The sequence below is a fragment of the Myotis yumanensis genome, unplaced genomic scaffold (assembly GCF_028538775.1).
Source record: "Myotis yumanensis isolate MYYU_CA2020_CCGP unplaced genomic scaffold, mMyoYum1.0.hap1 SCAF_3, whole genome shotgun sequence".
Taxonomy (NCBI): Eukaryota; Metazoa; Chordata; class Mammalia; order Chiroptera; family Vespertilionidae; genus Myotis; species Myotis yumanensis.
Window position 1 is genome coordinate 1637861 of NW_027223754.1, and position 12140 is coordinate 1650000.

General features: G+C 53.5%; 1 protein-coding gene across 1 annotated transcript in view; it reads left to right on the forward strand.

Annotated features, from left to right (window-relative positions):
- CSMD1 (CUB and Sushi multiple domains 1) overlaps nt 1-12140 on the forward strand; it is a 741603-nt gene that overhangs the window by 670615 nt on the left and 58848 nt on the right. The window contains exons 41-42 of the mRNA XM_070407812.1: nt 2722-2931; nt 6896-7084. Coding sequence (XP_070263913.1) covers nt 2722-2931; nt 6896-7084 — 399 coding nt within the window. The remainder of the gene's footprint in view (nt 1-2721; nt 2932-6895; nt 7085-12140) is intronic.

Genomic DNA, 12140 nt, shown 5'->3' on the forward strand with positions numbered 1-12140 from the left:
GGGCTGCTGGGTGTGGACGCTGCCCTGCTCCCCATGCTCATGGGCTCATGGGGTTGGAGTGTCATCACTCCATTCCCAGCTTAACCCCACGTCCCTGGGCGGCTGTCACTGGTCCCCGTACGCTAGCGGCCTGGGCACCTCTAATAGTTTCCTCGGATCGGCTGCTCTCATTTCTTCACGGTGTCACCCCGTGAATTTCAGCCCGTCCCCTGGATAAGCCATCTGCCGGCTGCCACCGGGAACGGGCACACTGCACCGCTTCCCTGCGATTCGGCTTCTAACCCAAAGTGAAAGGGTGTGAGTGTCGACCGGCCTGGCCCCTCCTTCCCGCACAGACGGGAGCGGGCGGGCGGCGACTCAGCAGCTGTGTCTGCCAGGCCCCAGTCCAGTCTCATCCAGCTCCTGGCGACGGGCGTGATGGCGTTGAGGGAACTGGGGGCCACAGGAGTCCGGGGCCGGTATACACACACACACACACACACACACACACACACACGCACACGCACACACACGCGCACACACACACACACACACGACGGCTAGACGGTGTGTGTATTAGAGACCACACTCTCCCTTAGAGCTGGGACCTCGCAACAACAAAGGCTGGTTTTACTGGTAATTCAGCAGCTGGTGAGCAGCCACACGGGGCTCTGGGGTGCGGCTCCCTAAGCGGCGGGGTGTCCCCCCGTCACAGCCTGTGGGGGGACAGGCCAGAAGTGAGGGCGGAGAGGGCATTGGCCGCCCTCCCCTCCCCCTTACCCCCTCCCCCAGCTTCTCCCTGTCCCCACCCAATCTCTCCATCTCTCTCTGCCTCTTTGTTCCCTGCTTCCGACTTCCTTTTGCGTGAACACATTTGCTGGGATTTAGAAGAAAACGGCCGCGCGTCGTCTCTTCAAGGAAACCCTGTTTGCTGTTCAAGTCGTCGCGGAGCTCCAGGTCCACAGAGGGGCTGCCTTTGGCGGCACCCGGGCCCCCAGGTGGAGCCCCCCAGCCCCTGCTGACCGGGACCTGCCTCCTGGCTGCACCCGCACACATGTGTAGATCAGACGACCCATGTGCATTGCACCCCACCTTCTGAAACGATGCTACATTGTGGTTGACGTTCAAGGTCCCTCTTCCCTCCCGTTTCCTCTGCTCCCTGCCCCCTCGGCGTCTCCTGGGATCCCACCTGCTCCTCCTCCCCACCCTTCCTCTTCCGGCCCGGGCTGGGCAGTCCGGACAGGAGTTTCCCCCCAGAAGGACTGGCGACGCGTCGTTCCAGCTCATGAGGCTGTTGCTCTTGTCTGCACGTCGCCCGCTAAGCCGGGACAGGGGAGGGCGTTGTCCGCCAGGGTGGGCGTGCCGGACGCTGTGTCCCCTGCTGCCGTGGGCACCCCACTGCGCCCCTCTGAGCCTGGGCCTGCTCCCTGTGACTTGGTGAGGACAATAATAGTGACTTCCTGGGGAACTGGGGGACAAGAGCTCCTTGGGACGTTGGATCCCGGACAGGCAGTTGGCCGGACGCTGCGCCCAGCCAGCAAGGGCGCTATTTCTTCCTCCTCACATTCCCCATCGTTGAGTTGGAGGTTGGATGACGGTGCGTTGTATTGGGCGCATGTAGATGTCTCTTCCCCCTGCTGTTCCCTGAGGCTTTCTCCTTCCCTTCCTCCGCTTCTGGCCCAGGACAGCCCCACTTCCTGCCAGCACCACGCGGGCAGGTCTGCTTTCTGTTCTCAGCGCTTGCCCTTGAGGGGGGGCGACGCGTGCGCGTTATCTCCGGTCTCCAAGCCCCGAAACGAGTCTGCGAGATGGAAAGAGAAATGAAAGCCCTCCTTATCTTTCACGAGCAGGAGAGTAGCACGAGGAACGCTTTTCCGAGACGCCTGCAGAACAATCCGGGAGCTGTCGAGCTCCCCGGGAGGCTGTACCAGCCCGTCACTCGCGTGGGTTCATGTAAAAACGCACGCTTCAGGCGCTATCTCAACCGGTGACGAGAGCCGGGCCTTTCAGACACAGTCGTCAAGTGAATGTTCCCGAAGCCACGGCCCAGCATCCTGACGCCGCCCTGCGCCCGCCTTACCCGCCGTCCCTTATCTCGCGCCCGGGTCCCGTGTCCGCAGCGGCCGGGTCGCCTGGACGGTCTCCCCTCTGTCGCCCGGGCCAGGCTGGAGATTGGGCTGTGGGAGTGACGGGTCCAGTGGATGGGTTTCCTGCAAACAGCTGTGACTTGCTTTGCTTGCAAAACCAAGTGAACGCACGGCTCCTGACCGGGCCAACCCCTGGCCGCGGCCAGGCGCTGAGAAGCCCCTGGACGGTCCGTTGGTTTGTGGCGCTGAGTTCTGGGCGGCATCGGTCCCGTCCTTGGTGCCGCTGGGTGACCCGGCAGCGAGTCCCACCCCGTGTGCGCTGTGAGCCTTAGAACAGCGGCGGGCAGAACCCGCCCCCGCCCCAGGGCCAGGCAGCGATGCCCGTGTCCCCGTGGCACAGCTGGTCACAAGCCTCTTTCACAGAGAGTGACTGGGACTCTGATGGCACGGATGAAGGACCCACAGCTTCGAGGGGGCGGCGGGGACTGAACCGCGTCTAATTTAATCCGAAACGAGCGAGCGGCCTCCTCCGCGGCGCCCTGTGCCCCCGGAGGGACGGCGTTTGGGGACGCGGGTCAAGGGGCAGTCACTTCTGATGAGCTTGGCCTATAAGCGCCGACGGTGACGCTCCCTTATCTCGCACGTGTTCCCACAGGTGCGCACATCCGGTTCCTGAACTTCTCCACGGAGGCCAACCACGACTTCCTGGAGATCCAGAACGGGCCGCACCCCACTAGCCCGCTGCTCGGCCAGTTCAGCGGCCCCGACCTGCCGGCCGCGCTGCTCAGCACCACGCACGAGACCCTCGTCCGCTTCTCCAGCGACCACTCCCAGAGCCGGCAGGGCTTCCGGCTGGCCTACCGAGGTGAGCCCCCCCCCACAACCCCCCCCCCCCCCACACACACACACGATGCACGGACACTGTACCGCTGGACTCGTTTGGGGGGGCTCTGCTGACCCCTGGTGGGGTCACTGCTGTCCTTGTCCTATCAGGAAGGACATAGACCCCGAGGGCACAGTCCACGTCGCCCTCACTGCCCACCTGCTGCCCTCAATCTCCGTGGCCACCGCCACACTCCTCCAGCCACGTGGCTTCATGGTCACGTTGTCTCATCGCCTGCCATGTGTCCACCTCACCACGTGGAGGTTGGGTCCCCCCAGGATGGCGGTGTGGGTGTCCCTCCATCGCGGCCGTGGGCGGGGCAGGGTCTCCCACACACTGGCCTCTTCCCAGCCTGGAATCAGGGCCCTGTGTGCTGTCCAGCCCTTGTTCCAATTAAGCCCGGAAAAAAGGCAGTGAGCGGACCGTATTCTTCCTTGAGCGATCAAAGTCTGAGATCTCTGAGGAAGGTTTGGTCAGCCATTCTAGCGTTTTTGACGTGTGAAAAAGTTCAACATGTTCATTCCATTCCCAATAATTCCGCTGGCCTTTTCCTGACTATTGTTAAGTCGGATGAAGTTGAAAATGTCAAAAGTAGGGCCTGCTTCTTTGAAGTGGCGAAATCACTGGTTTTCTCGAAGACAGAGCTACACTCTTTCACTCCTGAAGGGACTTTGACCCTAGTGCCGAAGTTGTTCCTATAAACTATAGGTGTAGAGTTCCAGGACTGGGGCCTCTTCAAACAGGAACCAGACAGAAGGGGAATTGGAGAGGGAGGTGAAGGCGCCCGAGAGGGCTGTGACGGGCACCTGCCAGCACGGCTCCCCGTGCCCCGCGTCTGCCCGCTTCTCGTCCCCACGTCACCCCCCCTCAGTCCGACCCGTTCACACCTGCAACAGCGACAGTTTAGCATCGATCGGCTTAGATTCCGAGTGCAGATCAGGGCGGAACTGTTCCAATATTTAACAAACTATCATGACGGTGTCTCGTAACGTACCGAGTTACCTGTAACCTACACCCGTTGTCATGTATGTAGATTTTCTTGAAGGGTAGCTACCCATTCCTTAGGCCGGATCTAGAATTCAGTGTCTGGGCTAAGAGGCAGGGTTCCAATAAGATGAGTTCTGCATTAAGCAGTTTCATTGTTTAGTGGGAAATGCATATCCTTAATGCAGATCTTCGAGACCAAAGCAAAATCCAGTGTGAGACTTCCTGTCGCTGAGGAAATAACAGGAGTTTGAGGGAAACACCTTCTGTGGCCTTGGGGGTGGGGCAGGAGGGGGCGGGACACGGCAAATGCCCCCTGGGAGGTTGTGAGCGAGGAGGCCCTGGGGCCTGGGGGGGTGTCTCCAGGCCAGAGCTGAGCGCAGAGCGGGGAGTGGGGAGAAGGGAGGACATGAGGCTGTGCAGCCATGCTCATTCCTGTTAAGAACCTGCCCTCCCTTCTCGGGGACCCTGATGCTGAAGGCAAGGGGCCAGGATGGGTGGTGCACGGGGTCTAGGCCAGTGATGGCGAACCTTTTGAGCTCGGCATGTCAGCATTTTGAAAAACCCTAACTTAACCGTGTCACATATAGAAATGTTTTGATATTTGCAACCCTAGTAAAACAAAGACTTATATTTTTGATATTTATTTTATATATTTAAATGCCACTTAACAAAGAAAAATCAACCAAAAAAATGAGTTCGCGTGTCACCTCTGACACACGTGTCATAGGTTTGCCATCACTGGTCTAACCCATCACACCTAGACCTCTCCCCACCCGCAGCGGGAAATCCCTGGAGGATGGGTTAGCTCAACGTAACCATTTCTAAAGTGTCTAGATTTGGAACTAGACGTCACATAATCTATGAAATGCCCACAGACCCACTCTCCCTTTTGCTCTTGCAATGTCAGCATCGGGACTATTTATCCAGCAGCCACACTGGGGACAGCCCCTGGGTGTCAGCATGGAGGCCCCTTTCCCAGTCGGAAACCACTGGCTTCCGAGTTTCCTTCGCTCGTGCCGGTCGCCGCCACCGGTGCCGTGGGCTTGGCCTTCAGGCCTCTGGGCTGGGTGCCCTCATCGAGGCCACACCTCTGGTTGGCTGAGTGAATGCTTTATTTACTTGACACCTGACTCTAAGTTTAAGGATCCACATTTTAAAAATCCTAAACAATATATTTTTATTGTCAGTAATGAATTTGCTGTCCTTGAGAGATACCCAAATAAAATAGAGAAGACAGACAGGGCATGCAGTGGGGGCGCTGTCACTGCTCGAGGGTGTCATTTCTGACGGATGGTAACGAGATAGTTCATCGTTTCACCAAAAGCATAAATGGTTGAAGTGACTCACCTGGGCTCGTATGTCACATCAGAATTCCTCAGTGCCACGCGTGATTTGTAAGTTAAGCGCCTACTGAATAACTCGTGGGAAGACGTATGAATCACGCAGACAAGCATTGTCATTCTCGGCGATGTCTGGGTGGCACCTCTCCCTCCCCCGCTTGTCGTATATCGATGGCCCCTTGAAGGTCAAAGATGTCGCTTGCAGATGTAGCTGTCGCGGAGTTAAATGGCTCCTTCGAGATTGAGAAATGGAGTTCAAGAGCCATGCTCCATAAAACCGCATTCCCGTGCCCTACTCCTGACTCAAGAGCTGGAGAGCAGATGAAAGTATGGAGATTTGTGTCAGCTAATGAGAGAAGCGTCAGGAAACATCATGGCTGTTAGCCGGGTGGCTGCGTGACCCCGTGGGGGTTACATCTATCATTGAAACACGGGGTGACATCAGGCACCCATCCCTGAAACATGGACGCAGATACTGCGTGAGACGGACAGGTGGGAGGAACACAGGCTTTCCTGGTCCCAGCGAGGGGCCCCCTGGGAAAGGTGAGGTTCTGGGAGCTAACTCTCACTTGTGGCATTGGTACAGCCATATTGGTACTTGGATTTTTTTATACTATTTTTGAAATGGATGATTTTAGGGGCTTTCTTTAATGTTTTGGTTTCTGTCATTTGACATTTGGAGGAATTGAATATTTATCTCCTTCCTCTCTCCGTTCTTTCTTTTTCTCTCCTTTCTTTTTCTATTTTACATCATAAAGCATCATTGCTCAACGCCGAAACACTTAAGGAGTGGGAAGGGCTTGGGCCCCAGGAGACGAAAGGGCTTGTGGTCAGAGTCCCCTGTAGTCCGCTTTCCTCCTGCTATATGTCCAAGTGCCTTTAAAAACAAAAAACAGCCCTGGCCAGTTGCTCAGTGGTTAGAGCGTCGGCCCGTGGGCCGAAGGGTTTAGGGTTCAATTCCCAGTCAAGAGGGGTTTAGGGTTCAATTCCCAGTCAAGAGCACGTACCTCAGTTGTAGGTTCATCCTCACCAGTCAGGGCTCATGCATGGCATAGGCGACCGATCGATGTCTCTCTGTCTCCCTCCTCCTCCCTCCTACTCCCTCTAGAAGTCAATGGGAATAATATCATTGGGTGAGGATAAACATTGTCCAATGTACTTTGGGTTGTATTACTTCTAATCCATACGGTGAGTATAAGCTGCAAATTGTTAGAATTCCACTACCAAGAATTACTGTTTTCACTTCGCATGGCAACTGGCAACTTGGAAAATGTATTTTTTAAGAAAATATCTAAAAGTTCATCTCCAGAAGCTAAATGTAACCATTATCCTCCTCTGCATTCCAGACTCACTCACGTGGCATTCATGACCTGACTGTGTGTGTCAGCCTGTGACTCGCTCACGTGGCATTCATGACCTGTGTGTTTCAGCCTGTGACTACTCGAGTGGCATTCATGAACTGACTGTGTGTTTCAGCCTGTGACTCACTCATGTGGCATTCATGAGCTGACTGTGTGTGTCAGCCCGTGACTCACTCACGTGGTATTGATGAGCTGACTCTGTGTTTCAGCCTGTGACTCCTTCACGTGGCATTGATGAGCTGATTCTGTGTGTTTCAGCCTATGAGCTGCAGAACTGCCCGGACCCGCCCCTCTTCCCCAACGGGTACCTGGTCGGCTCTGACTACAGCGTGGGCCAGTCCATCTCCTTCCAGTGTTACCCCGGGTACATCCTCATCGGCCACCCCGTCCTCACCTGTCAGCACGGGACCGACAGAAGCTGGAGCCACCCCTTCCCCAGGTGTGACGGTAGGTCAGCCGTTCCTCCCGGGAGCCAGGTAGCTCCTCTCGTAGATAACGGCGCCTTGAATATTACAGGAACTCATCCGGGAATGCATTAATTTGTTCAACAAATATTTATTGGGATCTGTCATGTCCAACTCATTCTACTTAGGATTCAGGAACATGTCTTGGGCCAGTAGGTTAAGAAAAGATGCATAAATCAGTCTTGCCCCCAAGGAAATGACAAGGATGTCATAATAAACACAAATATTTGTTATGCAAAACCAGAGACCACCAGCAGACTGCTTGGGTGGATTTCAGATACAGAAGACGGTGTTTGCTTGGGAAGGGAAGGGCACTGTTTAGGGTGAGATTAGAGGCGGGAGGGCGGTTATCAATTCCACCCCGGAGATTTTTTTACGGCTTAACTTCTGTCATCATCGTATATCGCTTCTCTGTTTCAGAAAACTGGTTTTATTTGGGGATTGGGACTGGAAGCACGCACACTGTTTTGCTACTGGGAGGTGGAGGCTGTCCGGGGAGAAGAAAGGGTCTAAGCAAAGGGTTGACGTAGGACCCTCTTAGGGAAAACAGAGCTGCGGGTCCCTTGGTGGTGGGGAGGGCTCCTGGAGCAGCTGGAATCAGCTGATGGGCGTGGCAGGGGGGGCGGGTGTCTGCATCCCTGGGAGCCTCCTGTTGGCTGCTGGATGCTTAGGGTAACAGGGGAATGTTTGTAACGTCAGGTTAATGTAAACAGATCGAGGACTCTGTTTCTGAAGACTGCATATCAGACAGAAAAGTTACTGGAGCCCTGATATTCCCACATTATAAATACAGTAGCTCTGAGTGAAAACATAATGAAAATGCCAACTCTGTGGACCTTTGAAATGTTAAATACTCGTGTCCCACTGCGCAGAGGGAATGGGCACTGGCTGTGCTTGCATTTCTACTGAAGAAGGAAAAAGAAAAAAAAAACACATCAATGGGTGCTTTAAAGCCTCGTTCTCAACAGTGTTTTTCCATTCTATGCCGTTATAAAAACAACTGTAGCAAACTTTAGCTGCATTTTATTTTACGTATTTATTTTTTTAATACGTTTTTATTGATTTCAGGGAGGAAGGGAGAGGGAGAGAGAGAGAGAAACATCCATGATGAGAGAGAAACTTCAATCGGCTGCCTCCTGCACGCCCCCGGTTGGGGATGGAGCCCATAACCGGGCACGTGCCCTGACTTGGAATCACACCCTGACTTCCTGGTGCATGGACAGCGCTCAACCTACTGAGCCACACTGGCCAGACTTTAGCTGTATTTTAAAAATTATCTTAGCCTAATACAAATTTAATCATTTCAAATTACTAGTCATAGTGTGATGCAAATTTAAAATAGCATATTAAAATTATATTTTAAAACTAAGAATAGCAGTTGCGTACCTGGTGTTTCATTAAATCACTTAAAAGACCTTTCATCCTATTCCCCATTATATTTATATGCATAAATTACTCTGAATAGTCGGGATTAAACCCTTTCTTTTAATTTGTAATTTTTGCCAGAATCTTTTCATATGTAAATGGAGGACTTCTTGGCTTGCTGTAAAAAATAGAATTAAGTATGTAATTAGATTTCATTGCTTTTTCAAGCCCAGTTTCCAACATGGAGAAAACTGCTGGCTCAGAGTTATCTGATGGGTTGGCGGTAACTCACCGCATCTTCTCTGTGGCTTGAGGGTGACGCCATCTCTTGCACCTGCATTAGGGCTGCAGGACCACCCAGAGTCGGCCACACTGCAAAGCTGAGGTCCTCCGGCATCCAAGCCGCCCGCCCCCAAGGGGTAGTTTGGGGAGTGCCCAAAGCCACCCCGAGGCTGGACAGCACACTGGGACGCCGGACCCCTAAGCTGTTGGACTTGGGGGTGGTTTACAACAGGGAAAGGCCCAGTGAAATCACCACGGGAAAGACGGGCAGGCGGGGGGTGACCAGGAGGCCCCTGGCTCTCAGAACTGACCTGGGACAACATGCACAGACCATGACCAACCTGGAGGCTCGCTGGGCTTCGTGTCCAGGTTTCTACTGGGCGCCGTGACATGGGAGGGTCCATAGATCGTCCATTGGTTGATACCAGCTTCCAGACCACCCGATATCCTGATGGAGGTCCCACCCAGGTCCCCTGGCTGGACTTCCTGGGTGGCCAGCCCTGCCCTCGGCCTGTTGGGTGTGGCCAGCCCCTGGTGAAACACAGACAGTCCTGTCAGGGGTGCCATACATGCCTTCCAGAACCCACGGCCAATGACAGGCCTGTCCTGGACAAGGTCAGGTGATTTAATGCACAGGTGCCTTTACCATGACATCTCTCTCCATGCCTAGAAAGCCCGAAACAGAATAAGAAGCAACATGTAAGATCCATGTAAAATCTTGTCCTAAATAAATTTTCTAAGCATCACCCAGTGTGTATTTAACATCCTCCATATTGAATTAAATTCAGAACTTCCGCAGAGGGCATTGTTTTCAAACAAGTTTACTTTATTCCTGGAAGGCGTGTTTCCAGAAAGCTCTATAATAAAAAGGTGCTTTTCCCGAGAATGGAGGTCTGCGCAGGGATCGGCGGGGGCAACGGGGACACAGGGCCCCTCACAGGACAGGCACTCGGCCGGTCGCCCGGCAGCCTCAGGAGCACGACCTTTATCAGCCGGAGGGCTCGGGCCCGCAGGGCTGGGTGGGACACAGGGCAGCCGTACTGAGCGGCCACCTCACAGGCCCAGCCCCTCCCTCGCGCCCCAGGAGGGTCTTAGGGAAAAAATAGAAGCTCTGAACAGCCTCTGGGTGTCATTATTAAAAACAGCAATTCAGCAATTGAGATTCAAGAATTCTAAATCTGAAAGCAACAACCTCCCCAGAATATATGAAGCCAGTTTGTCTGGACATGCTTACAAGAGTAATATGTCTATTTGCATAAGGATCTATTGTGGAAAGTTAGTATATTTCAAACTCATCTGGGAAAAGTAATAGACCCAAAGTGTGACAACTTGAAATAAATAATAGAGTATGTCTGACAGTGACGAGAAAGTCGAGACTGCATTAATTTTGCCAGTAACTTATAATTATACCAAAGTCTCCGTTTTTAAGAAAAGTGGGTTATGATTGTTACAGTAGTGTCTAAAAGACTGTGGTTTATTAATGCGCTAAATGTAATTTGATAATTGCATATGCCTCTACACTTACAAATGGTAGCTCAAAAACTTAAAGTATTTTGTTGACCTAATTGATCCTTTTCCACTGAAATATTTATGTCAACATTCTCTTACGGTATTTTTACAAGTTTAAACGCTGTCATCTGATACCTCACTTTACATGCATTAGCGCAGGGGTCCTCAAACTACGGCCCGCGGGCCACATGCAAATACAAATATTGTATTTGTTCCCGTTTTGCTTTTTTACTTCAAAATAAGATATGTGCAGTGGGCATAGGAATCTGTTCATAGTTTTTTTTTAAACTATAGTCCGGCCCTCCATCGGTCTGAGGGACAGTGAACTGGCCCCCTGTTTAAACAGTTTGAGGACCCCTGCATTAGCGCCTGTGGCGGGAGCCACGGGGACAGAGGGAATGATGAGGACAACACCTGGCAGCTTCTTTTAAAGTGACAGGCTTTGTCAGCAAGAAACCCTTGGATTGCACAATCACACGAGAAGTCCAAACGGCCAGAGTATATGCTGACCCTGCGGTGTGGCTCCGGGGTGAGCCTTGTCCACGCACCAGAGGTCGCTGGTTCGATGGCCCCGGGTCAGGGGTCAGAGGTCAGGGCACACGCCCTGGTTTCAGGCTCCATCCCCAGCCGGGGGCGTGCAGGAGGCAGCTGCTCCCCGTGCCTCGTTCCCATCCGTGTTTCTCATCCATGGTTTTCTCTCTGAAATAAAATACGAATTATGATGTGCATATTGTTAACGTTAAGGTTTACCAAGTTGATTGATGAAGACAGAAGACCCCTCCCCCAAGGGGTCAGAGGCTGTGACGTCTGTGTGAGTTTTGAAGGAAGAGGCCCCGTGGGAGGCACCCACCGGCCTGCGTGACTGCAGGGGCTCCGTGGCCCCACGGGGCAGGCGGTGAAGTACTTTCTAGGTTATCAGGCAAAGTTTATCCGACTCCAAACCCCACTTATAACCGCACCGTGAAACTCGCCGAGTGTGTCTGCAGCCCCTGCTGCTGCTGGGTTTACCCCAGAGCCCAGCCAGGCCGCCCGCCTTGCGGTCCCGCCGCCTCTGAGACCAGCTGCTCCGTGATGCGGCCGCCGCTGTCCCTCATGACTTCTCGTGGTCAGGGAGCTTTTCTTCCTACTTTTTTCATCTATTTTGGCCTCTTCGTTCCCCTTAAATGCTGCACCGCTGGTGGCAAGTCTTTGAAAGCCCCACACATGCTGGTAACACACAGGCGTAGCACACCCGTTGGGTTTCCATTCCATGAAGAAGTCTGCTCGTCTCTCCGGTTCTGCCGTGTGATGCTGCCATGTGAGTGACAGATCACATCTCAGGTGATCCTGCTAACGTGTAGCCATTGCATCTTTTATAAACAAGAATAACGATTGCCATGGCGACCGCGGATCAGCGTGGGAAGTGAACTAGGAGCGCCTGACGGGTGGCGCTGCCTCTCCTGGCTGAGCTGGTGGGACCGGCCGGGCGGTGACGGCCACGCATCGCTTTATCTCCTTCCTCCAGGCGCAGATCTGCGAGGCGGCGATAGTGTTTCTGTTTCAAAGCAAATAGGATGCTGCGGCCTCAGCCCATGAAATAGGCTTGAAATCTCGCTTAGACCAGACATGTCGGTTTCCTGCTTAAGCATCATCCCCTCCTCATCCCGCCTGAAACAGCCGGGGGCTGTCCACTCCCCGCAGGAGACTGGACCCAGCGCTTCCCCTTTAATGCTGGGAAGACTGTGGCCGGAGGAGTCGGGAAGTTTGGTGGATGTGTTACCCGAACAGGCAGCTGAGAAGCACAGTCTTCTGAGGCTTTAGGGTTTAGGGCAGCCGTGGGCAAACTACGGCCCGTGGGCCGGATCCGGCCTGTTTGAAATGAATAAAACAAAAAAAAAAAAGAA